This window comes from Serinus canaria, chromosome 2, assembly GCF_022539315.1.
Source record: "Serinus canaria isolate serCan28SL12 chromosome 2, serCan2020, whole genome shotgun sequence".
Taxonomy (NCBI): domain Eukaryota; kingdom Metazoa; phylum Chordata; class Aves; order Passeriformes; family Fringillidae; genus Serinus; species Serinus canaria.
In genome coordinates this window covers 91,235,181-91,261,323 of record NC_066315.1, presented here as the reverse complement: position 1 = coordinate 91,261,323, position 26,143 = coordinate 91,235,181, and the positions used below count along the sequence as shown (strand labels likewise).

Sequence of the window (26,143 nt, the reverse complement as noted above, 5' to 3'; positions counted from 1 at the left end):
TGGAACAAACTAACCACTGAAGTAGCTAAATTATCATGAAAATCATTCCATAGTTATTTTTAAAGATCGTTAAATAAAGATTCGTCTTGTTATCTGCCTGAAACAGAAGTAGGCAACACAGTGCTTCAGAATTCAAGTGTGCAGGTAATGAAATACAGAATTTCCTGTAGTAACTATGAATTTATCTCCTTTAAGGAAAAAAAATTGGTAGAACTATTGTACCTATGCAGTGCTTTCAACAAAAGCAGAATAACAGTTTTGACAGGTGAGAGACACAGGCGTTGAAGTGTTTATGTGTTCAGGAGCATTAGAAATTTAGGAAAAGTAGAGTTGTATAGTATGCTGATGGCATCTGAATGAAAAATCAGGAGAATGTGTGTATATTTGGGATAAATTTGGTGTGGGGGGGGGGGGTGATACCAGGGCTTCAGGGTAAACTGTGTGTAGAGAGATCAGGAACTACCCAATGCCAGATACAGTCACAGAGTTAGAAGTGCAAAATATTTGTCAGGGTTGTGTGGTTCAGGATTTGAAACTTAGTATGCATCAGTATTGAATTTTTAAAGTTTCCTTAGATGATATGCTGGGTCTTAACAAAAAGCAATTTGCAGTTAGCATAAAATTCAGTTTAAATATCTAAATTCTTGTTTTTCTTACAATGTAGCACACACTAAATACATCAGTCTTTCCAAGTTATGATAGTTTGAAATTTTTGAGTGTAGGAAATATAGTGCAAGAAATCTCAGTCTTCATGTTTGATGGCAGTACAAACTAAATATTCTACAATTTAGTCTTATTTCATCTTTTATCAGTCTCACCTACACTTGCTACTTCATGACAGTTCCTTTTCCAATAGCTCTTGGTAATTGTTTCAGACCTTGAGGTGCAGCAATGTTGTTACTGTGCAAACCTCCTTACAAAGAGTTTTTTTCTTTGCAGGCAGTAATCGGTAATCACATACTGTGTTTCTGAAATTACTCAGGTGTGGATTTCATGCTTGAATAATTCAGGTGGTTGGGTTTATTATCTTTCAGTCTTAAACCTTTCCTAGTGGTGATATGTAATCACCTTTTAATCTGGGTTTCCTTGTAGGGCTTTTAATGCAAGGAAATGAATGGATTTTCCATTTGCTTGAGAGTGCCGCTGTGTAGAGCACAGGAACAGTCTGGAAGTGGGGAGCTGTGCTGCCGAGCAGCCCGAGCTGCACCATTGTGCCAGCGAGTGCATCGCATGGGCTTTATTGTAGCCAGCTCTAAACATTAAAGGAAGCCCACCAGTAAATCACTCTCTGATTTTTTTCTTTTTTTTTTTTTCCTTCCCAAAGGGCTTTAATCATTCCCAAGTTTTCAGTGTTGAGTTCGGACAGGAAACTATGCTGCACTAATAGAAAATAGCGCACATGCCTCCGTGCCTGGGATACAGTTGCTGAGCAGAGTTCAAGGCTGTGTTTTTCTGACTTTTGTGTGCAGACTCAGTTCAGCTCGGTTGTAATGTTGCGTTAACGCAGCCTTTTGCATTTACTCAAAAAGAGCAAGCTCTCCATTGAGCTCTGCTAGAACATCGAGACTCTGGGCATTGTGTAGGAGAATGACACCAAGGGAAAGGAATTTCCCTCCTCTCAGAGATCGGCGCTGCAGGAGCATTACAGGGGCAGCTTTATAGCTCTGCCGTCACTGCGCACAATGGAGAGGGCTCTGTCTGTCGGCTGAACAAAGGGCCCATTGTGACCAGCTGGCTGAAGAATCTCTTCAGTCACCGTGACTCCATCACAGAAAATTTGGCTTACAAGAAAATATTGAGCACAAAGTGCGAAACAAGATGCCTGCGTCAGAATGAGTGATAGGGGGGAAGAACTGGCCAAGCTGACACAGCAGCTCTTTTTCTATTGTATTGTTACACACACCCCATGTGTCATCTGATGGAGTGGTTTACTGCCTTTGGTTTCATAAGGGATTCAGGACAAAAACCAGAACCTAGAGTTTATTGTGAGGTCAGACCATGGAAAGCAGGCCCGTCCAAATGTACGACGCGGCAGGGATCTCATTCTTGTCCCATTCCTACTGATAGCCACCCACTCGCAGTGGCTGCTGCACAGGCACTCGCTGTTCACCCGCGCAAGGAGCTCTCAGGCTGCTGCACTTCAGCTTAAATCAGCGTCCTCTCAAAGGCACGATTTCAATTTTCACTCCTCACGGTGTCACTGGCTCTGACCCCAGCGCTTAGTCCATGTCACAATGTTACTGTCACTTATTTTGTGACTGTTCGCCAGCTGGATTCGGGTCAATGACTGCATGAACAACCTGAGCATTTTAGTAGGGCCTGTGCAACAGGTTGTGCTGGGTTTCTGTCTCATAAGCTGATACTGGTTGTAAGCAGTAGCTGGCAAATGCAGAAATGCTGCTTTTGTATTCTGCCTATGGTTCAAGAAGCTGCTCCTACTAATGCTGGTCTTTGTGGTGTGCATTTCTGTATAATGCCTCTGCTGGATCCTGACCCTGTCTTAGCATTGAACAAACGTGGACATGTGGGTAGTGTTTACAGCCCCACATTTTGCTTGCATGAGCAGATTTAGTTCTCACTAAGCATGAATATTTCTGAAATTTCATGGAGAAATATGAATTCACTTTATTAAATGCACACTTATAAACCACACTGTTTTGTGGTTTTATTCCACATTATTTTGATTTAATTGTCTGTAATATATTCTACATTTAAGGCAGCATGAGAATGTAGATTGTCTGATTTGACTGCTAACTGTTGGAAATAATCCAAAGCATTTTGAAATCAAACTGTAACTGAAGCCACCAATACATGTGCTCTCTATTGGTTTGAAGTCTCATTGCTGTGTGCAGTTCTTCTTTCCTTCCAAAAGAGCCATGAACTGGTCATCCACAGCTCTGGCTGACAGTGCCTGCAGGATGCTGTGTTATGCAATAGCAACTCCAGTTACAGGGCACCACGTCTTTACCTGAGTTCTGAAGTATCTGAAGTAGCAGCATCTGGTTTTTCTGAATTTTTCTTTTTCTTGAAGAAAACAGGGAGACAGATACTGTGCAAGATATGATGGTGTTGCTACATAATTTCATTTAAAATTTTCTCCAAGTAATTCTGAAGCAAATGAGGGAGGCAAGGAGGAGTAGGAACAGCTGGGTGGTTTTCTGAAATTAGTTTTAATTGAGACAACTGTGCTTACTTGAAAGAAAGAAGTCATTTTCAGGAAAGTGTTGAAGAAATAATGAAAACTTTCTTTCACTGATGATGGGCAATCTCAGAAATGCCACAAAGCAGAGGCAGAAGTAAATCACATTATGTTCCCTTAATCAGAAGCTGCTATTCTTCCACAAATCCTCACTATAAGCCGATCTTGGTGGTGTTAAATGTAAAATTTCTATTTGTGCAAGTTAGAAACATGTTTCAGGGCTAATAGCTTTTCTGCTTATTGCTTGTCTGGCAAGAAAGTGTTGTTACATCACCACTTCTTCAGTTTCTTGAGGTTGAAAAGTACTTTTTCTACCAAAACAGTTGTAATTTATTGTTATCTTGACTGTTCTTATTGTGGACCTCTAAAGCTCATGGTATTGTGGTTTCTTTTTCCCTACTACTTTATTCTTCCAGCATTACACGCTGCTGCCCTTTCTGGCCACGTCAGCACAGTGAAACTGCTGCTGGAGCACAAAGCACAGGTGGATGCCCTGGATGTGATGAAACACACGCCGCTCTTCCGAGCCTGTGAGATGGGTCACAAGGAGGTGATCCAAACACTCATCAAAGGTCAGCTCGCAGGGCTTTCCAAACCTGGGGAAGAGTTCTGCTGCAGCTTCCAGTGGGGATGGGAAATAAACAGCTGAGCAAGAGGTGGGGTAGGAAATTGCTTCCCAAAAGCAGGTTTTGTTTGTAAGGTCCCCTTGTGAATCTAAAAGATTATCAGTGTTGTGTAAAAATGGATAGAAGTGTTAAATGCAAAACTTTCAAAATTGGGATTGTTCTTTTCAAAGCTAATTTCTGCTCAAGCCTTTGCAAGTACATTCTAGTCTCTCAAACCAACTCTTCCCCCAGCAAGTCCTTTCTTTCTTTTGTTTTTGTCTGGTTGGTTTTTTCCCCAGTAAATAAGACCAAATTAAGCTTTCTTCACTTTTGTGAAAAAACATTTTAGGGTTCTTTGAAGACTTTTAAAGTGAGTTTTTATTTTTTTGATGTAGATAGATAACAAAAGTCCTGCATCATTAATATTTTCTTCTGGTTGGTTGTTAAAAACAGTGTTTTGTTTGTAGACAGAAATAGGATTTAGCAAAGTACACAGTTTTAGATAATTGTAAAATATCTGCTGAAGAGTAAGAAGTACAGTGAAAGAACAGTGTCATCTTAGGTGCAAAATTCTGTCATTTTAGCTTCCTAAAAACATCTCCTTCCTGCTTCAGACATTATCCCACCTATGGATAGATGAAGTATCCAAGCTAAAGTTTGCAAGTTTTCCATCAACCAGCCTTTCTTACTGAAAAGTGTTCTTCCTTCCATGATCTGCTGGGTGTATTTTAATCTCCTGTTAAGCTCTTCCCCCCACTCCCTATGCCATTTAGCTTTTGTAGATGGAAGAAGCTTGGCTATCAGAATCTGAGTTGAGTTTAATTAAGTATTTTATGATATAGAGAGTCATTGTTGCTGGTTGGTTCAAGGTCTTGTATTTGTGGAGTTTTACTGTTGTACAGAATTTTTACATCTTGCAAGAACATTTAGAGACATTACTTTTCTGCATAAAAGAGTCTTTGCATGCTTAAATTTAAAAAAATAAGCTTATTTTAAAAAATATTATTACAATGTGGATATTTTATCTTGTTTGCTTTAGAGATTTAAAAAGAAATTTAATCTGAAATCTAAATTTTAGGAGTTATTTTGTTGTTAAGAAAGAAAAGTTCTACTGAAAATTCTTAGGCCTGAAACAAATAAAATAGGTTATTCATAGGCAATTGGTAAGTCTGGTTATTCTAAAGCATATTAGAGGATAGTCAGAAGATTTTTAAAAAGGTGGATGCCTGACCTTCTTTGAGGCTATTTCGTTCCCAATTAATTTTGATTTAAGTTTTAGAATTTGAGTAACAAAATTGAAGTTGCTTTCTGATATATTTCTCTAAATTGTCAGTTTATGAAATAAGTTGTAGTTGAACATAAACTCACTCTTTTCTTAGCATTCAACAGTATTTTCTTGTTGTGCTAAAAAAATGTATGTTTTTACAGGAGGAGCCAGAGTAGATTTGGTTGACCAGGATGGGCATTCACCCCTTCATTGGGCAGCCCTGGGAGGAAATGCTGATGTGTGCCAAATCCTGATAGAAAATAAAATCAACCCTAATGTGCAGGATTATGCAGGTAGAACACCTCTGCAGTGTGCTGCTTATGGAGGCTACATTAACTGCATGGTAGTGTTGCTGGAAAACAATGCAGATCCAAATATTCAGGATAAAGAGGTATGTTGTTCTTCTTCACTGAGGTATATCATTAACTTTAGAACAACCATAAATCACAACACTTGCCTTTTCTTCAAAGTCTTTCTCTTTTCCAGGACATAGAAACATCTGTGCTGCTGTTTGTCATAAAAGGAAATGCATCCTGATGTCATTTCCCCTATTTCTTTCTAAAATCTCAAAAGAAAAGTAGTTTTTTAATATGTAGCATGAATTGAAGATTGGTATTTTTCCAGATCACTTTTGGTTTTTCCTTATCGAAGTGTGTCTTATGAGGAGTCATATTAATGATCTGATTTCTTCTATAATTCCTTATTAACAGCTGACATGGGAATGTGATTTTAGTCTGTTCTCCAGAACAGAGAGAGAGCAAGTAAGAAAGTAAATGAGATTGCACAATAACTGCTTCAATTGCTTGTCCACATTAAGTACCCACATATGTATCACTCTTCCAGGTGAAAAAAAAAAAAGAACCTGATTGGTTTATTTGTTCTTTTGTGCCATTATTCAGGCAGTAATTGAAATTAGGTGCCAGAATAATTGTGCAACCTATAACAGATTTCTTTGTTACATGACGTAATTTCTCAGAAATCAGTAGAACCTCATCAGTCAAAAGAGCTTCCAATTTATTGAAATTTTCTGTAGCTATTTATCATAGGGCATAGATAATTCCAGGTAATGGAAATGTGCTTTTGATTATGAGTTCTACAGAGCATGCTGTACATCTTTTTGCAAAAAAAGCAACTGTAAGGCTTCTAATGTTGCTTTTCAGCTGTTTTAGGTGAAAAAACACTGGTGTTGAAATCTTGTTAAAAACAAAAAATCAATTTTTTAAGTGTTGTGTTCTTTTTATTTTAGCAAGGAAGTTTATTTAGAAGAACTGTTTGTTCTTCATGTCCAGAAAGGCATTGAATTACACCATGATTTATGACTTTTATTGTGGCGTGGTAGAGTTTGGGGGTAATGTTTATTTTTGTTCTGTTCTATTGTTTTACAGGGCAGAACTGCCCTGCACTGGCTCTGTAACAACGGCTACCTTGATGCTATAAAGTTACTGCTGGGCTTTGATGCTTTCCCCAATCACATGGAGAACAGTGAGGAGAGGTACTGCTTGTCTCAAGGTGTTATTTTGTAATTGTGCCAAAGCACTGCCTTCCCTTTAAATGTTAAATGTTCAGATGCTGCAAGAGAATCCTCATCTTGTATCTCAAAGCAGTGCTGCAGCCCTGGTGTAAGCAGCTTTTCTGATGTGAAAGTTCCCTTCTTTAACTAAGACATTGCAACTTCTATACTTCTGAACCATCTTCTGGAAGTATTTATTCACTCTAGTCTTGTTGGAAATATTAAAAGATCTTTCTCATTTATATGGAGTTGATGGCAGATATGTACAGCCAAAGGATGAAAAGGCAGTTCTGCTGCTGTTGGAATAGACTGGAATTTTATATTTGATACAAATACAGGAGGAAGAAAGAAGACGGGAGAAATGTAATGTTATGTTTTAAAATGGTGATTACAAAGTACCTGGTGGTTACCTGTATTCTAAAGGCCTGGTTTTAACAAAAAATCTCCTGTTATTATAAAGAGACAGCACATTTGCATCTCTTTTCTTTGTCTTTCATTGACATATAAATAATAGATTTTTAAAAGTGATTTGGGTTGTGGAGTTTGAATTAGTCACCTGACCATGAAGATAATTACTATTAACAGAAATTTCTAATGCCTTTTTTTAGAGTAGATGACCTCCTCATAATGATAAGATTATGAACGGCATGCCATATAAATTTGAATATTTCAGCATTTTAAATAACTTAAGGCTTTTGCAACCTCATATTTCAGTTTGAGACTTCTGTACTTAACCCCATGTTTTAATTGCTTTCTTCCCCTATCATTTTTTCTTTCATTTTCCACTCTAAAGCATTCAGATCTATCTTCCTTTTCTGTTCTTATTTCCTCTTGAGAAACACAAATGGAAGTATAACTAGTTTCTAATTAAGTAGTGTCAAGGCTCTCTTTAGTAATTTTTGATAGAAAATTGAATAAACAGTTTTAATTGAATTACTTTTAATAAGTAAGATTAAAAGCCACAATTTTGCCAGATTGGAGACTGCTGTTATCCTGACTTTGTAGAAATGTATTCATGATGCTCAAATGTCAAGAAAAGACCTTAGCTGTGGTTTATCACAGTTGTTCAGATAGTATGTATTTTTGTTTCCCTTCTGGAATTAATATTTCTTTAATGTGTAAATCTAGATTATTCAAAATACATTTAGCAGTATTCCAAATGTCTGCTGATAAGCACTAGTGCATGTGCCGAACAAAAGAGATCCCCAACATTTCTAGATGGATCAATCTTTCAATGTAATTCCCCAAAATACATATAAAAATGGCATGCTTGCATCTTAATAAATATCTACAAACTTTATGTTATTGTTAAGAGATTGGAAGTTTGGAAAGTGGAAAATCAAGTTGAGTGTTGTAAGAGAGAGGAAAAATAACCTCATGGATATGGTTCACCTGTCATTGGATGAAATTGGTTTTTAATCAGTAACAATTTCACTATAGGAAAAAAGCTTCCCTTCTTTACTTTCTTAGAGTATAGTATGAGATACCAGTTAAAATTCAAACAAAGTGGTTATGACTAAAAGATTATAGAAAAGATAGAGCTGAGATTGCACTGAGAATTTTAAAGTCTCTGCTTGCTTGCCAGATATGTGATCGAGTGCTAATCTGGAGGATGTTGGGTTTGTTGTTCTTTGCAAATTTATTTAGTAATCCAGCTTAATGTCCTGGGTGCATCAAGCTGCTGCTTGACCACCTTCATGTTAAATTGCCTATAGCAGCTGATGGCTGATGTCTTCATGTGTTTCCCTGTGAAGCCAGCTTGATTTAAAAGCTATCTGCTTTAGAGAGAACCAAGGGAAAAGGAAATTTACATCAGGCTTTGAACTGACACAACAGAGGGGTGTATGTAAGTGTCCAGTCATAAAAACCCCTCTTCAGATTTGATTTGAGTGATCTTTCTACTTTCAGAGGTAGCTCGGATGGAGTTAGAGAATCCGCATTTAAAAATATGGATCTTCATGACTGCTAAAGTAAACTTCATAAAGTTTATTTTAGTATCTTTTGTGTCTCTAAAGTATTCAAAATTAGGAATTCTTTAAAAATGTGTTTTTCTGAAATAACGTTCCTTCTGAAGTTCCCATTTCTGGGTTATCAAAAATCTGTATCTCTTTAAATGCTATCAGCAGCACACCTTGACATCCAGATTTTCATGTTATGTCCCTGTCTTTATTCCTGCAGACACTTCAGTTCAGATGCTGTTTATCCTTCCATCAACCCATTGCTGTGTGGCAGGTCCAATTGTGCTTTCTGTCTGTTTTTCTTTGCTTACCAGCACTGTGTCCCAGCAAGTTACCATCAGCAAGAGCCCTAAATTTCACAATCACATGCACTGACACCTGCTATTGGCTAGTCTTATGTTACATGGTCTTGATTGTGGTTTGTGACTGATAATTTTCAGTCACTAAATGTCTTTCCCTGAAGTTTCAGTGCTGGTGAGGGAGATAGATTTTGCTCCCATGCAGACAGTGGGAAATTTGGGAATTATTTTGAAAAAGGCCTAGGTGTCTTTGCTACCAATAAAACCACGAAGCAATGTAATATTTTGAGCACCTGTGTCCATTTGAAAACACTCTTAAGTTTTCCTAGTACCTTAAAAAAGATATTATCCTTCTAGATGGATCTAATCCTGCTTCTCTCTCAGTCATAGTGTCTTCAGTCAATGTTATAGAAGCTGAGCCAGATTTGATAGTAGCTTTCTAGAACTTAAATGCATATGGAAATAACACTAAAATATTTTAACTTACTTTTATTTTTGTTATATATTTCTATATGAAACTTCAGTAACACATTTTAAAGACTGCTTTCCTAAAGCAGTTAATGCTGTGGATGGGACTTTGGGAGATCTAGTCCAAACACTTCATCTTCCCCTCTTCCCCCTTCTATATTAGGAGGCCAAAATAAGCTTTAAACATAACCACAGTGGGTAGAATTAATAAGGTAGCAAAATAATGCCTAAAATGATGACAAAACCAGCCTACTGAAACAGTGCTTCATCTGTCTTCATGCTAGAAGTTGCTTAATTATGAACTGAGGGTGAAGAAACATTATAGCTAGAATTCTAGATTGATAGTAATTGTTGTGGTTTTTGTTTTTTTAGATATACTCCACTTGATTATGCCCTGCTTGGTGAACACCACGAAGTGATTCAGTTCATGTTAGAACACGGGGCTCTGTCTATAGCTGCCATTCAGGATATTGCTGCTTTCAAAATTCAGGCTGTCTACAAAGGATACAAAGTTAGGAAGGCTTTTCAAGAGAGGAAGAATCTTTTAATGAAACATGAACAGCTGAGAAAAGATGCTGCTGCCAAGTAAGTCTGAGGCTTGAAACCTACTACAGCACATAGACATTTGTTGTAAGTTTGTATTTATCTGTGCATGATTTTATCTGTTGCTCATCAGTTTTTGTTCCTCTTGGTAAAATTAATGAAACTAAAAGAAGCATATAACTGCCATATAACCACAGACAGATGGAAGTTATTTTCCATATAATCCCATTTTAAATAACAAACTTTGTATAGTATACCATAGCAAGGGACAATACCAAAAGCTGAGGAAATAGCATGTTAGTGTCCATGAATCTTTGCCTGATATTCTGTATGATAAAAGGGCTTGGAAAACATCTCTCACTTTAAGGTAGTGAAAGTCATTATTTGCCTATCAAGTCTTGATATCAGTTTTGAACAGAAATTAATTAGTAGTTGAGAAAAAAAACAAAAGCAAACCAGGGAAAGCCTGGTTTAGTAAGGCTTAACTAAATGTTTCTCTAGCAACCTGGACTCCTGGTTTCTATTTGCAACTTCATTTTGGGCCTTATTATTCTCTGCACTTACATTTTCTGGTCTTGAATTAGAGAGTTCCTAGGAATTGGTTATATTGGATTGCAGCTAACCAACATATGAATTCAGATTGTTATCAACAAGATGTGTAGGTTCTGGCTGAGTTTCAGCCCAATTTAAATGTGGTGAAATTCTAAAATCAGAAGGTACATAAATGGTTATCACAATACTTTGCTTCCTTGGAGTTTATCCTTAAGATTCTTAGTATGAAATTAGCACCTGGTTTCTCTTGAAGAAATCTGATTCTGAAATGAAAAAACATAACAGTCTGAAAAGATTTCTGCATGATTTGGGAGCATTATTTCGATAAAGAGAAATACCCACAACATAATTATTGCACCTAGAGGTATTTTTGCTGCATCTGTGTATCACAGACAAATATAGCTGCACTCCACTCTGTATCAAATTTGGTAGTTAGATGTTCTGCACAATTGGCCAGTCAGACCTTCATTGGGTTTGATTGCTGCTACTATAAAACAATTATTATTCCCCAGGAAGAACCATAGCTAAAGAAATACCAGATAACTCATCTCTTACTCACATCTCTACATCCTGCAGTTGTAACCTGTAGCTCTCTTACTGATTGCCTTTTCTGCTGGAATCAGTGCAAGTCAAATCTATGCATGGAGCAGCTGCCCTGGAAAATATTTCTTTTTAATGTGGAGAGCTCTGCTTATTGCTGTGTAGTCACAACTGGCTTTACCAAATGAGGTAGTTTTATCCTTTGTGATGACAGTCATTTTTACAAGAATCTCTGATCCACCATGTAGAAGATTAAATGGAAAAGAATTGCCTCATGGAAATTTGGGGGTATTTTTAAGATAGTTTTCCTTTGTGAGTTTTTGATGTAGTTTCTGAAACTTACTTAGCTGTTGTTGATTTGTTTGAAAACAATAGAAACAAAGTCTGTGTACCAAATACCATAAAAAGAGAATTACAGTACAATTGGAGTGTACAAGCAAATCAGGTTGTCACATAACAAATTTTATTTAATTGCAATTTTATGGTCTGTAATAAACTGAAGGGGACATTATGTTGTCATCATTCTGCGTACCCATCTGTGCATTCCACAGCTGAAATTGGCCAGGGTGCTCCTGCATACAGAAAACTATTATCCCTACTGGTGTTTAAAAATCTGGTCTCCAGATAAAAGGAGGCATTATGTGTGGATCCAGAATGATGGTCAACTCCTAGACTGAAGACACACACCCTCTCCCCAACTATGTCAGTGTAGATATTTAAATTTGCTTTGTAATGTGTTTCTTTAGAGAGTCTCTCTAAGATAAATCACTCCTAAATCTACTTGGGTTTAGATAGTCTGTTCTTTTTCTGGTGGTTATTTTTGGTGGGCTTTTTTTGGGTTTTTTTGCCTTTTTACAGTACAAAAAGTCACCCAGCATCTCATACCTGTATTATTTTCTGGTAAAATTAAATTCACTGTATTTAAAGCCTGTGAAATATTTCTATACAAACATAATCTCCCATGCTTTCTCCTATATCAAAGAAATTGTTTTTTATAAAATGAAGTTTGATGAAGGCCAAAACAACATGCACACTATTATGTCACTGAGCAAAGAGACACACCAGGGGACCTGTGTGGGTAAGCTGGGAATCCTTGACAGAGCTCAAATGTAAAAATGCAGTTCACAGAAGGCAGAAGCTGGGACAGCCTGCAAAAGCAGAGTGTAAATGCATTGCTTGGGCATGTAGATGGTGCAAGAAACACCAAAACTTAAATGGAGTTGAATCTTTAAAGAAATGTTCAGGTTACAAAGTGAGTTTGTGCATCTACATTAATAAAAGTAGTAATACTTTAGTAAAAGGCTGAGCAATGAATGATGCACTTAGTGACAACAGACACAGGTGTGGCAGAGGGACTCAGTGCCTTCTGTTCCTCAGCCTGCCAGAAGAAGGTCTCCCAGGCCTCTTTGCTAAGAGAATTGGTTCAAGGAGAAGCAGAACTGGCAGCTGTGAATAAATATTAAGTCAGGCTTGAGAGAATTCAGCCCAGACAAGTCCATGGGACCAGGTTGGCTGCATCCAAGGGTACAGAAGGAATTAACTGATGCCTTTAAAAGGTCACTTTCCAATGTCCTTGAAAGATCACAGAGACCAGGGAGAGTCCTCTGTGATGGGAGGAAAGAAAATGGTGCACCCAGCTTCAAAAAGGGCCAAAAAAAAATCTGGGGAACTATGGTCTGGTTGGTGTTTCTGGTCTCTGGGAAACTTTTAACAGGCAAAAATTGGGACAAGAGATTTTGTCTGGAAATAAAAGGAAATTCTTTCACCCTTGGGACAATCAACCAATAGAACAACCCAAAGAGGTTGTATGGTCTCTGTCCATAAAGGTTTTCAAGACATAATTGAATAAAAACCTAAGCCACCCAATCTGATCCTGTTTTGAGCAGCCTGTTTGCCTTGCTGACTTCCTGAGATCCCTTCCAGACTTTAAAAAGAGGATTTTGGTTTCCTTTTTGCAAAACCAGGTATTTAAGAAAACAATATTTACATGTTTAAAACATATTCAGAGAAAACGGATTTCCAGTGTATTGAATTTTGAAAGGGCTGCAGAATTCATTCCTCATTTGTTCACCTCCCCTTTCAATTTCTCAGGATGAGTTCCTGAATCCATTCTTCTGTTTTTCATTCTGGCCAGTTGAAGGAAACTGATTGAGAATGTGGATGTGAAAGGGGAAATGGATGAAAGTGAGTAAGTAGCTCATGATATTTAGGAAGAGAAGAACAGGAAGAAAATAAGCAGTTCAATTAAACAGCCTTCAGTAGATTTAGAACATTTAAAAATGTTCTCATGCCAAGAGAGTACAAGTAGATTATGAGGTTTTTTGGAAGACTGGTGGTTAGCACTGCATGCTGAGAAAAGATAGGGGAGTGTGGCAACAGAGAAAATAATGAGCTCTTCAGCAACCTGAAAAAGGAAAGCACATATTGGAAATTTGATGTAATTACTAAAATTGGCAGTAATAAGAACATACAATGATAAAGCTAAACAAGCTGAGGTCCTAAATAAGAACTGACAAAGGATGTGAGGTAGGTATCACAAAAAATCATTGTAAACATACTCATTGGAAAAGAAAGAGTAAAGAAACAGTTGGTCCATGAGAGATGCTAAGTAGACTGAACTGTTCTGTGGGATTTTTTTTACACTTCAGAAGAAATTACATCAAACCAACTCAATTTTCTTTTGTGTCTGAATAACAAGTATTGTGGCCATGGAGAAACAGTAGCTGTCATTCAGACCTGCCTGAATCCTTCATACTTCCTCATGCAAAATTTCTCATTTGCCACCTGGAAGTGTGTATTGATGAGAATTTCCTATAAATCCACCATGAATTTGTGTTTTCATTTAAGAAATAAATTTGAATTTGAAAATAGCACCAAGATACAGAAGATTGTAAACACACTGAAGACTAAATTAGAAATCAGAATGGTGGTAAAATACATACAAGAAACGACTGAGGGAAAAATAAGTACCTAAGTAAGAACTATCAGACTGCTTTACACGTTTAGGAAGACCCAAACATAGGAATACTGGACAGAAAATAACTGTTGTCTTAACATTTTTATTAAGGACTATCAGTTTAAAAGATAGTTATAGATCAGAATCTGAACACATCATGAGTCAGTGGTATCATTCTTTTGAAACTAAACCTCATGCTAGATTGTGTAGCAGGAGATGCTGTTTATACAACAGGAAATATAACTGCTCACAGTCCAGAGAAAGCTCTACTAGTAATAGGATCATACCTGGAGATCTATTTTCAGTTGAGATTTTTTAAGTAAGTTTTTGGGGTTTTTTTGCAAGGATAACTTTAAAAGCACTCTCCTTTAAAATATCCTTCAGCATGTAGATAAAAAAGTTAAGTTTCTATTCTTAACAGAATAGAAAAGGTTGAATTCATTTTAGCAGAATCAAAAATTCAAAACATCTCCGTGTCTTGACAAATGTACGTGTAAGGCTGAAACTGTTCCTTTCCATATGCTAAAGGCTCAGTTTTCATTCTTTCACTTTTGCAACCAAATACAAGCTTATGACCATTCATGGCAAAATTGTGTTGCATTTACAATGGAAAATGTTGGCCTGACAGCTCTGTTCCACGGTTGAGTTGTAGCTGTCTAACTTGTGAGCTCAGATTTGGATCCTGTTAGGTTTGCCAGAACCTTGAGAATGACTGGGAGCCCTGAAGTTAGAATCCTCTCTACTTCCTTCACTTATTCATGAAACCTAGCCTCTCAAATTGGACAGCAGTAAAACTTGGAAATTTTAATTTCAAAGAGATCCTTCACTGTAATACAAACTGAATTTCTGATTAAATAAAGCAAAACACAAGGGGAGGGTCTCATATATTCAGGACCCTATTCAACGAAGCTGTACCGTGACAATTGTGATGATGCTTTATGAATAGGGAGCTTTGAAATCCCTTCCCTTTATTCTTTCTTCAGTTTAATCTGAAAAATTAGCACACAGATAAAACCTTTAAAGGAAAAATCAACCCTTTTTACTTTTTGTTTTCTGGTCTTGTGTCATTTCAATAACTTTACAACTGGTATGTTGCTGAAGTTATTGTTTTGAGTCGATCTGCTCATCAGAGGAGTGCAGGTCACTCCAGCTTGATTGTGTATCACACAGTCCATCTCACACTTCCTTTTCTAATACCTGAATGGAGGACATTGGTAACAGGCTGCCTATTCTTGTGAAGCATAGAAAATTACTATTCTGTGAATAGCAAGATCTGATTTATCAGCTCAAATGGCCCAGTAATGGCAGTGAGATCCATACTGTACACAGTCCCAACATCCCCCCACAGTCCGGTTGTGGAATGCCAATATTAATGGAAAGCAGCCACTTTTTTTTCATGCCAGAGGGAATACTGAATCCCAGGCTGCTAGGAGTGTATTTTTTTAGATCAATTAGCAGCTTTTTCAGGTGCAAAGTTCAATCAGCTTCTTCTGCAGAGCAGAGCTGATAAGATAGCACTGACAGATAAAGTTAGGGCTTCTGGCTGGCAGCTCGCGCTGCAGTGACACGCGCTGGCAGTGACACCGCTCACAGGAACCGGGGCTGGCGTGCTGCATAACTCACCTGTCACACGCCGTGCTGGGAGGTGATGTGGCAACAGTCTGCACACTGTGTTGGAGCACTGGAAGCAAGTTAAAATACCAGGCAGCTACATGATACGGCATTTACCGCCTGTCCGTTCCAACAGGAAAAGTGTCACTTCATCCAGCAGCCAGGGCTTCATTTATACAAACGAATTCAGTGGGAGTAGGTACGTAACATTTGCCGTGTGCTATTGGGTTTATTCTGCACGGTAGGAACAAGAATTTAAAAGATGAAGTGCAGTGACAGCCCACTATATTTCAAAATGGGCTGCAAAATTTTCTTCAATGGATGCACCTTTCCTAAGTTTGTCCAAAATTTCTCTTTTATGGCTACTCCATTAAGAGATGTGTGACTTATTTAATTTTGGAAATCCAAATGTTGCCATTGTAATTGGCATACTATGTGCACATGAGTTTTTAATTCACATCTCATATTATCAGTATTTGTAATTTAAATGACATACAATGCTTCTGTTAAATTAATTATCCCCCAATGACAAATACATAGCAGCAAGTTGGTACCAGTAGCTAGTTCAATGCTGGTTTGTAATTGTCTGTACTAAAACATTTAAGTACGAAAAAATAATTTTCAAAGATATTGTGTCTTTTGTTAAATTGTTTTGCTTTTCAAATACAGTGCATTGCACTACTACTCATATGAAAACATTGCCCATTAGTAATTACAAACACAGTTATTAGTGTGTTTTAAAAACACACTAAAAAAACCCCTTTTTTTAAAGGATTTTTTAAAATCCTGCTTTTAATTTTTGTGTATTTATAAACCCCCTAAACTTAGTTGTTTTCAGTAAGTGAGTGTTTTAAGATCAGTCAAAACAACTGCAAACTGAATGGGCAGCTGGCTGACAGGGACTTAACCTTCATCAGGCTGTAGCTGCAAGTCAGTTGTTGTTTTGGATCAAGTTAAGACATTTCAGTGCAATATGTGTCCTTTTCTCACCAAAAAAAATGTCAAATCAAGGATTTGTTGTGGCAGTGTCAGATTTTTAGAGAGGAGTGTGTTCAAGTTAGATACGTGCTCCCAAGATTTAATCTTCAAAATTCTAATGTTATGGGCTGTAATTGCAGGAAACGTGAAGAGGAAAGTAAGAGGAAAGAAGCCAAGCTGCAGAAAGGGGTGCAGAACGTGGAACAAAACAAGTTTCAGGTACAAGAGAATCCCGCAAATCGTGAGAAGGCCACCAGTGTCCCAAGGTTACCCAGCAAAGCAGCTGACACACAGAGCAAGAGGCTTCTGTCCCTCAATGCTTCACAGATCCAGCCAGGGAGAAACAGCCGAGGCTCACCTAAAGCTGGTCATGACAAAGGGACCCCAAAGGAGAGCTGCCTGTCAGCAGAGCCTCAGAGCGAAGGTCATAAGATCAGGCAAGGTTTGTGATCTTTTTAAATTGTTCTGTTTATCTGCTTTGTCCACTTCTTGGGAGTATTTTATATATAGCACCCATTTTGTCCTTCTGTGATTTGATATTCTTTCATCACTTGAGCAATTTGTGCAGCAGGGTAGAGTTTAATACAGATTCTTTTACTCTGGCTGAAGTAGTGAAAAACACCAGTACAGTGTCTTACGGTGTCTATAAAAATACCTGGAATATGGGAAAATAGGCTGTGGGCAACTGTTCTATTAGCTGCACCATTCAGAGAAAAAAAGATTAAAGATATTTGACATATCTGTGGTGCACATGAAGAATGTAAATGGAGAAATGGTAACTCTGGTTTTTAAGCTGGATTTATCCTCTCACTCAATCCAACTGGTGTTTGAAAGAATGCTATGCCTTTGTTACTGAAGTGATGCCAGGAAAGTTGATACAAGGATCAAATAATGAAGTTGTACAGTCAGTTCTCGTTAGGTGTTTTAATCAATCCTCTTGTGACCAAAACCTTAATGGACTTCCCTGGTCCAATTTTATTGGAATTACATATAAATTTAGACCCTTTGGGCTGTGAAAACTGTGATTCAGTTGCTGAGTGTTTTCTGATCTGGTTATCAAATGCATTACAAATATAGCATAATTTAATCAGGTTTTGGATTATCCAGATGATCTTCTGGAGTGACAGTATATCAAAGATCTCTTACTTTTCTTTTTTTCCCTCCTACCTACCCTGTAACATCCTGTCTGTTATGTTTCATCCTCTCTGGTCTATTTCTTCATTCTTCTGTTAATTTCAAAGAATGAAAGGTGGATGGAAAATGGAGAATTTTCAGTTTTGCATTCCAGTCTGACTTCCAAGTCACCCTCACCACAGTGTTTAGAAGCAGTGATCACATAGCAGCAAGGCAGAAATAGGACTTCATAATTTCATTGAGGATGTCAAGGGAAGTACTGAGAAGTCAAGTGCTTTGGGTTTCCTGGGTCAGTGGGCTATCCTGTGCCAGGATACATCGTGGATAGAGCAGGAGTTTTTCAGGCATCTAACTCAAATGTAATGTTAGAGAGAAAACCATTTGTACAACATTAAGCAAATGAAGGCGTTTGAGACTCTACTGTGACAGGCAATCATGTCCTCTTCTGATTCTTTCTGTTTGTATTTTTTTCTTCATTTGAGTGAATCCTAGTCTGCCCCAAAGGTAACTGAGCAAAAAAAATCAGAGACATAAATTACGTTTTGCTGGGTCAGAGACTGAATTTGTTTTCAATTTCTCTGTCTAAAGATTCACTGAGGAAACACATCAAAAGCAAGTCAAGCTGTGTCCATTTCCACTGTGGCAAAGCAAACGAGGGGACAAAAGTTGAAGTGAAACCTCAGGTTGCAGCTGCTGCGGAGCCGGACGGAGAGAAGCACAAGGAGCACGCTGTCAACACAACGGATGCCTGTGCTCGGAGGAGCAGGAGGCTTTCTGCTTCTGCCTGTAGGGCTGCCAGTGCTGGGGAGAAGCTGAAAGATCCAAGTCAGCCTCCCTCTGGCAAGAGGGACCACGGTGAAGGAAGGGCTGTGTTCTTCTGCGATGTGGGTTGTACCGGCGGAACGGCGCAAAACTCAAAGCTGGGCGAAGCTTCTTCCAAAGGCAAAAGGCACCAGCAGAAACCCAGGAATAAAGAGGTAAATGATAAGAGATGTTCACCAGCTGGTTCTAGTAGACCAGGAAGTGCCAAAACAGTGTTTGTAAGCTCCAGAAATGACAGCCTGCATGCTGTAGAACAAACTGTCAAAGTGGGAAACAATGAAATAGCAAAAAAGGCCTCTCCATTATTGTCTGCTGAGGCAGAACCTACCAGGACTGTGCCAAGAAACCCAATAGCATGTTCTGCTTCTGATGACAGTTTGAACTTGGAAAAAACAGCCATAATTGGATCCAGGAATGCAGATGATCAATTATGTTCTGTTCCGTGGCAAAGTACAAATATTGAACTAATCCCTTTAGAGATTCGAATGCAGATCATAGAAAAAGAAAGAAAAAGGAAGGAGCTTTTTCGGAAGAAGAACTACGCTGCCACAGTCATACAGAGGACGTGGAGAAGGTAAGATTCCTGCTTCAGTGGCTAGAGAAGAGTGAGATACAAGTAGATGTAAGTGAAACTAGGCTTGTTGGCAATGTGCTTTATTTTGCTTACAGTGTTGCCAGTGCTAAACGAGGCAGTTAATAATCTTTCTCCACAAAGGGGAAGTGGGTTCCAGTGGTGTAGAATTACATTAGTAAGTTCATAAAAAGTGCGAGGTAAGTGATGACTTTGATAATCAGAGCAATCATTAAACTGCTATTTCAAGCTTTGATACTTCTTTAGAGAGTGCAAATCAGGATTTGCCTAAACCTGGAGTTCAGTGACATACTTGAAATTGTGTTCTGACCTAACATTTAACCAGATAATCAAACCACAGAATGTTTGGGAGCTTTGAGTGTTCATTGACAAAACTTGAAGTTAGCTTGAATACCTTGATTGAGCAGGAACAACTGCTCTAGAATTCTAGAAGAATACTTTCCACAGCATTATTCTGCTTTCATGATTGTGTGAATTTCAGCCTCAGAAATGCAGTCATTCTCCAAGTACATGCTCCTTAATATTTAATTTCTTATCAAAACAGTCAGGAAGAGTATGTAAGAGAAGTATATAATATGCAAATTATTCTTGGTTTTATTTAAACTTTCTTTGATTTTACTGGTTGCAGAAAACTATAAATTGCATATGTTTACTAATATTCTTTCCAGGTCTCTCACTTGTTTAACAGTTTCTCTGAAGAATTCTGAGTGGAAGATTTCCATGGCCATGGCAGAGTTGATCTTTAAAAATCCCTTCCAACCCAAACCACTCTGGTTCTGTGATTCCATGCCATATTCCTCTGAACTGTGAGGCAAAGCAGCCACTTTTTCTCCCAGGGTTGCACCACATCTGCTCTCTCTACTGCTTGCTCTTGGCCTTCTTTTTTGATTTAGATCCCAAGTTCTTGTCTGATGGGTTCCAATCACTTAGATACCGAAAGCTAAAGGAAGCCAGGAGTAGGTAAGGAGAGCATATCTGCAAATGGTGCTGCTGCTGGGGCTTTCTCTCAACACCAGTTTAAAATCCTCTCTTACAGAGGGGCAGGCACTTGCTGTGACTCTAAGACAAAGCAGAACCACATGTGGTGAGTGCTTGTGCACATTTCCCCACAAGAGCTGGGAGCCAAAGCCATGCATGAGCTGCCTTACCTGCACAGAAATCTGCATTCCATTCACACTACAGATTTTGGATAGGCCTTTCCAAACTGTGCACCTGCTGAAGCAGGGATGGTGTGTGTTCTTTCCCAGAAGTGCATGTGCTTACTAACCCTTTGCTTTATGGATATTGTGTGGATTAAAGATTGTTTAAGTTACATTTGTTATTTAAATAAAAGTAAATATCTTTGTTCTGTTTGCAAGAACTCATAGAACACTAACAAAGATCATAAATTCTGCACGGTTGCAGGACACATTAGTTGGGCAGCTCTTCCACAGTCCTGTGTTTGCTTTTCTTCCGAACTTGCATGAGGTAAATAGCATGTACTAGTAGACAGCAGTAAAATTATACAATGTTATTGTGTAATTCTGCATTAGAATGTAATTCTAATGCAGAATTAGAAACGTGTAGAAGTACATGCTTGAGTTCTGGAATTTCTCTAAATTAGAACTAAATGCATTTGTCTCACTCTGCAAATTTCATAGTCTTGATTTACTTATTGAAAGCAAACACAACAGGAGAGTGGTACTGGTCTACTTAAGTGTATTATACTTGTTGTTCTCAGGAGAATGTTTCAATTCCCAAATCTGCAAACTTTATAAATGTACTCCTCAAAAGTGTATATTCTAAGGTGTGTGGCTTGCCAAAGGTTAATTGCTTATCCTGCTCAGTGAGGCTTACACATTCTGTGTCTGTTCTTCTCTCCTGGGGGGCACCAGGGCCTGTACCATGCTCCAGGGCCCACAGAAGCTGGAATAAGTTGGCTGCTGCCACTGTTGTTCTCCCACTGGAGTCAAAGCTGTATTTTTAAAATATATTATTGCTGTGTGCATACTTTGGCCAGCAGTGGTTTTTAAGATTAGAGCTTCTGAAACAAGGAGTGAGAATACCACTTGCCAGCTTCGTTGTTCTGCACGTGGATATTCCACTTTTCTTTTATGTGCAGTAGTTTTGTTGACTAAGGATCAAGTATATTTTAAGGCACCATGTCAGATTCATGCTGTATCAATCTTGGTACCATTCTCCTTTTTGCTCACTAGGATCAGAATGATCTGTTATGAGAGAGCTGAATTAAAACAATATAGAGCACTTGCTCTACAGAGAACTGCCTATGTCTTTCAATGTCAGGACCTCACAGTCATTTTCTTGTTGCTAAAAACTACCAGAAGCTCTCTGCAAACTTGAAATCACAGCTGGGTGCAAAGGTGCAGTTACTGTGAATGGGTCATTTCACATATCAGCAAAGGCATCTGGCAGTAATTACCGAATTCCAAGAGAGTAGCTTAGTATTCTTTTCTGCTCCAGTATAAAACAGTTCCCCAATTGTTTTTTCTGCAGTTCAGTATTCACTTAACCCATCCTTAGCTCAACTTATGTTACCAAGTCACTGCAACTGTGCTCTCTCTTCACTTTCTTTTCCTCTCTTACCCTGTGGAAAAGTTAAAAGTGGCATATTATTTAAGAAGACTGGATCCTTTTTCCCTCTGTCTAATAATACTCCTGTTCTGAATTCATACCATGCTTCACAACTTGCAGGCCCTGACAAGATGCAGTTGTTCCCTGCATTTATGTACTTCAATGAGCTGCATAACAGTACATGCCTGAATTCTGAAGCTTCACTAAATTAAGATTAAATACATTTGTCTCACCCAGCAAATTTCACAGAGGTAATTTACTCAGCTTATTGGAAGTTTAAAATTATTTGGGCTGTAATGGAGCATATCATCTCCCTTTGGCATTCTATTGTGCTTTTATGTACTCATTTTTTTGTATATGGCTGCTGCTTTGTTTGAATTATGTAGTTCATTGGCTTAGAAAATATATTTAAATAATTTGTATTTGGCTTGTTGTCTTTTGTTTTAATTTAGAACTTGTTGCAGAGGGAGCAACAGAAAAAATCACCTCTTCCTCTCTGCTTCCTCCTTTGCTTTACCAGGGCATCCAGCAGAAACCTTTTTGAATGCCAGAGGGGATGATGATCAATGTGTTTTGGCCTGTTACCAAACACTTATAATTAATATTTTACAAGTGTTACTCAATGCTCATGTGTGACAGGTTTGTACTGGGAGGATTCAGAGTTAATTGCTAAGCCAGTTAATTGACTCGTGAGTGTGAAACGCCGATATCCGATTGAACACTTGCGTCCGATTGCAGCGGGAAAAAAGCCCCAAACAGCTCCTTGCTGCCAGTGCCATTTGCCACCAGAGTGTGAGGGACACATAATCTGCTGCTGCCACTCACAGAGGGATGTGACTGTGTGTAAGATCAAAGCAGCTGGGGCAAGGTTGGGTCAGAAGACAGGGAGCCTTTCAAGGGAAGGGAAAAACACCGATTGCTGAAAACAAGGCGAGGGAAGCATCTTCAGAGGAGGGGTGGAGAGCAGCTCAGCTTTCTGCAGAGGAAATGTGCAGTGGAACCCACAGGAGGCAGATTTGGTTTGTCTCTTGCACTGATTCACTGAGGACACGGGGTGCTAAGGCACACGAGAAAGTTTGGTGTTACTAAGCTGTGAATATAGTGAACATGAGGAAGCGGTACTGATTATACTGTTACCAGAAATATTTATAGTTTTGTCTTCTGATGATTTTCTATTTATAAAGCAGCTGATCAGCTGATGTTGAAGCACTCTAACTTTTGATACCTGTAATGCCAGATCTTTACTAACTGAGTGAAATAATGGATGCATCCAAAATTGACCCCAACTCCTACTTTTTCTTCTGAGCAAACATTTCTCATCCAAGTGACTTAGCACATCAGTGGGAGTTCTGTTTTCCCAGTTACTCATGTAATCCACCATGTGAACTGATGCGTGGAAAGCACGGAAGTTAAAACAGGTCACCTAAAACAAGTGCTCTTCTCTTTTCTGCTCTCTAGTTACCAGCTAAGACAGGAGTTGTTTCAGCTCCTTAGTGCTAAGCGGCACTGCAAGGAAGATGAAGACAAATGGAGACAAGAGGCAGCTGCCTTCTTCATTCAGGTTGCTTGGAAGAAGCAGCTGAACCATAGCCCTCTGAAATCAGTTCCTTCATGTAAAAATCTGAAATCTGTAAACAAAACCAGCTCAGCTATAAAAACCAGCAAGCAGTCCATCCTAAAGCAGATATATGGTAATTTTCTTTTCAGTATAATTTATTTGTATAACTATGCTTTTATTTTTATAACAGAATGTATTCTTCTATGCACTTCTTACCTCATTGTTAAGAATTTCAACTATTTATAAAAATTAGTCTCAGGTGTTCTGGGCAATTGTATTTCTGTTTCAGGTTAAATAAACCAAACAACTCAGTGATTTAAAATGGCTGCTGTTAAAGCTGTTTGAATCCCCACACAGCATTGTTTTAGCACAGGTCTTGAGCAATCAAATAATTCCATTGCCAGAGCTGCTCACATATATCAATGTGGAAAGAGAACAGAGTAGTTAAGCTGGGGATAGCTGGCTGTATCCATGCAGAGTGGCTGTCTGGATCATGGTTTGTTTTTTTAAAGCATTGTTTTAAACTTTTTGTTTGTTTGTTTTGTACTGTTTTAAAAATATTTTCATATGAAGAATATGTTCCCTGCTGTTAACTTTTCTGTATGAAGATGTGGTTTTGGCAAGAGCAAGATTGTCTTTTATAATTTTGCACTGCTTTGCACTGTGCCTGAACGTGCACATGCAAAGGAATGCATCTTCAAGAAAAGGTAGAGGAAAAGTTTTGCTTCTAGACCTTGAGTTCCTTTACAGTGTGGATCACTGACAGAGTAAGGATATGCTAACCATATGTACTTTAACAGGTGGTAAGTCACTTTTATCATGGCTCTGTAGCTTTGAGAACCAAAAAGGATAAAATAAATAAAGCTAATAAATTTATTTTTCTTCTTTTTTTTTATAGCAAGATATATTTTAAGATTAGTTAAATTTCAGTTGTGGTTGTCACGATTTTCTGTCACATGGAATGTCTCATGAGTTTCCCCATAAAAAATGAGAGTACTTTTTAGGATAAAATAATGCTGTAGCTTACTGAAATAGTTTGTGGCTATGCACCACATGTCTATGTGATAAACACACAGCTGTTCACATTGTTTGTTAAAGGGCGTTCTCAGGAAGGCAAAGTGTGTCAGTCAGCAAGATCTCCTTCTAAGCTGAAACTTTCTGATGTGCAGCTGGTCTCAGGTAAGACACATCTATTTGAAGAATACTTTGATGTTTATATACCTGAGATTGGTTTCTCCTTAGATAAGAAATCAATCTGCTTAAAGACTGGGCTGTCTTATCAAAATGTGTAACTAGTGGCAAACTGTTGTGATTGCACACTCCTTTCACCACTTTTGGGATTAACTGAGCACTGCACTTCTATCCTTGAGTGATTTGGATGAAAAACTTCTTTACTGAATGCCATTTGTCAGACTTTTTAAAGTGTATTATGGATTTACTTGGGGTTGGGAGCTGTGGTAATGTTGGTGCTTCACCACGTGAAGGTTTAGTGCCCCGCTGGGCATTTGGTGTTCCTGGCTGTGCTACACCTCAGTCAGACAGGCCACAGCTAGATGGGAACACAGCAACTGCTTCAAGGAGTCAGAAGTTCAGGTAATTTGCAAAGCAAAGTAAAATGCATTTTTCAAGTAGCTTAACACAACTCTGAAGTCAGAAGGAAATCCGACAGCGGACCTATCCTGGACTTTGTTAAAACTGTAGGTGAATTTCTGCCTCACTAAGAAGAGACAGAGGCCTTTTTCTTTTACTGTCTGAGAACTGTTTTAATTAAGAGGCATGACCAGACAGGTGTTTGATTGCCACCTCTTCATGCAGATACGAATCTAAATTTTAAAAGAGCTTTTAGCTCTTTTCGTTTAACTTTTCAGGACAACAGATCTCCCTGTCTTCTGAAATAAAAAGGCTTTCTCTTGAGGCTGGAGTGGCCTTTGCTTTCATAACTTGGTGACGAATAGGTTAGTGATAGGAACTCTGCCCAGTTCCTTTAGAACACTACCTACTTTTATTCACCTAATAGGAGCTCAGGGAACTTTAGCCCTTACTTAAAAGACAATAACATGTTTTTCATCTGCCTGCCTTTGTGCATGACAACATTACGTTTGTTGGAAAAGTTCAGAGCTGTCAGTGGCTAATGCCAGATACTCCGTTTCTGACGTAGGTGCCTGGAGTAGGTCAGAATGGACTGCTCAGTTTCACTCTTCCTTGCACAAGGTGCATCTGGGAAGGTGAAGGCTGACTGTCAGCCCGAGTTTTAATGTTCAGAGAGCTCGTGGAAGAAGCGTGCGGTGACAAATGTGTAACGGGGATTGACACCCAACTCAGTCAAACACTGTGGAAGGGGGGTAGGCAGAGGGTGTGCAAAGGAAATGTTCAGTAAGGAAGGTGACAGGTAGAAAAGGGATGGGTTATACAGGCATGGGCTAAGTACTTTGGAATATTCTGGCAAATAGGCCCTTTAAGATTGTTACAATTAATACATTTCAGAACTTGAAATTTGTTCTTTCTCTAGTTTGTTTGGCTTTTTAAAATTATATAGATTCTTTTTGTCGATTCAGCAAGTGGCACTTAAAAGAGGTGCTCTGCAGCAGAACCAGACAGCCTGGTTCTTTGCTTCACTGTGGACACTAAAGTGTGTTCAGAGTTGCAAAGGAGCAGGTTTTGCAACTCTTGGCATTAGAAAGTCCTTAAGATGTGCTGAGTTCACACCCTCAATGAAACATTTCGATTTCCACTTGGGATGAACCCATTCTAGCTTGGGATAAAGCATTGAAATGTTTGCAGCTAATCTTTACAAACCTGGGTAAGGAAAACTTGCATATTATTTATAGCACATAACAGGAAATAAAAAAACATTGCATGAGCAATTCAGAGCACTTGCTTTAGCCCCTGGACTAGTTTCTCTGACTTTCTAGAAAGAGCCCACTGCCTACCTCATGTTGCTAAAGATTGCTCAACACAATCCCTTTGTGCTCTTCAGCAA

The 26,143-nt window shown here is 38.5% G+C and overlaps 1 protein-coding gene across 9 annotated transcripts in view; it reads left to right on the top strand.

Moving 5' to 3' along the window:
• Positions 1-26,143, top strand: part of INVS (inversin) — an 84,324-nt gene that overhangs the window by 56,971 nt on the left and 1,210 nt on the right. For 5 of the 9 annotated variants that reach the window (XM_050971178.1, XM_009101387.4, XM_050971177.1 and 2 more), the window contains 8 exons: positions 3,616-3,771; positions 5,233-5,462; positions 6,457-6,563; positions 9,679-9,891; positions 16,627-16,928; positions 18,209-19,016; positions 23,064-23,296; positions 24,262-24,342. In XM_050971178.1, the coding sequence (XP_050827135.1) occupies positions 3,616-3,771; positions 5,233-5,462; positions 6,457-6,563; positions 9,679-9,891; positions 16,627-16,928; positions 18,209-19,016; positions 23,064-23,296; positions 24,262-24,342 (2,130 nt within the window). The other 4 variants (XR_007776930.1, XR_007776929.1, XM_050971181.1 and 1 more) reach the window with 4 other exon arrangements.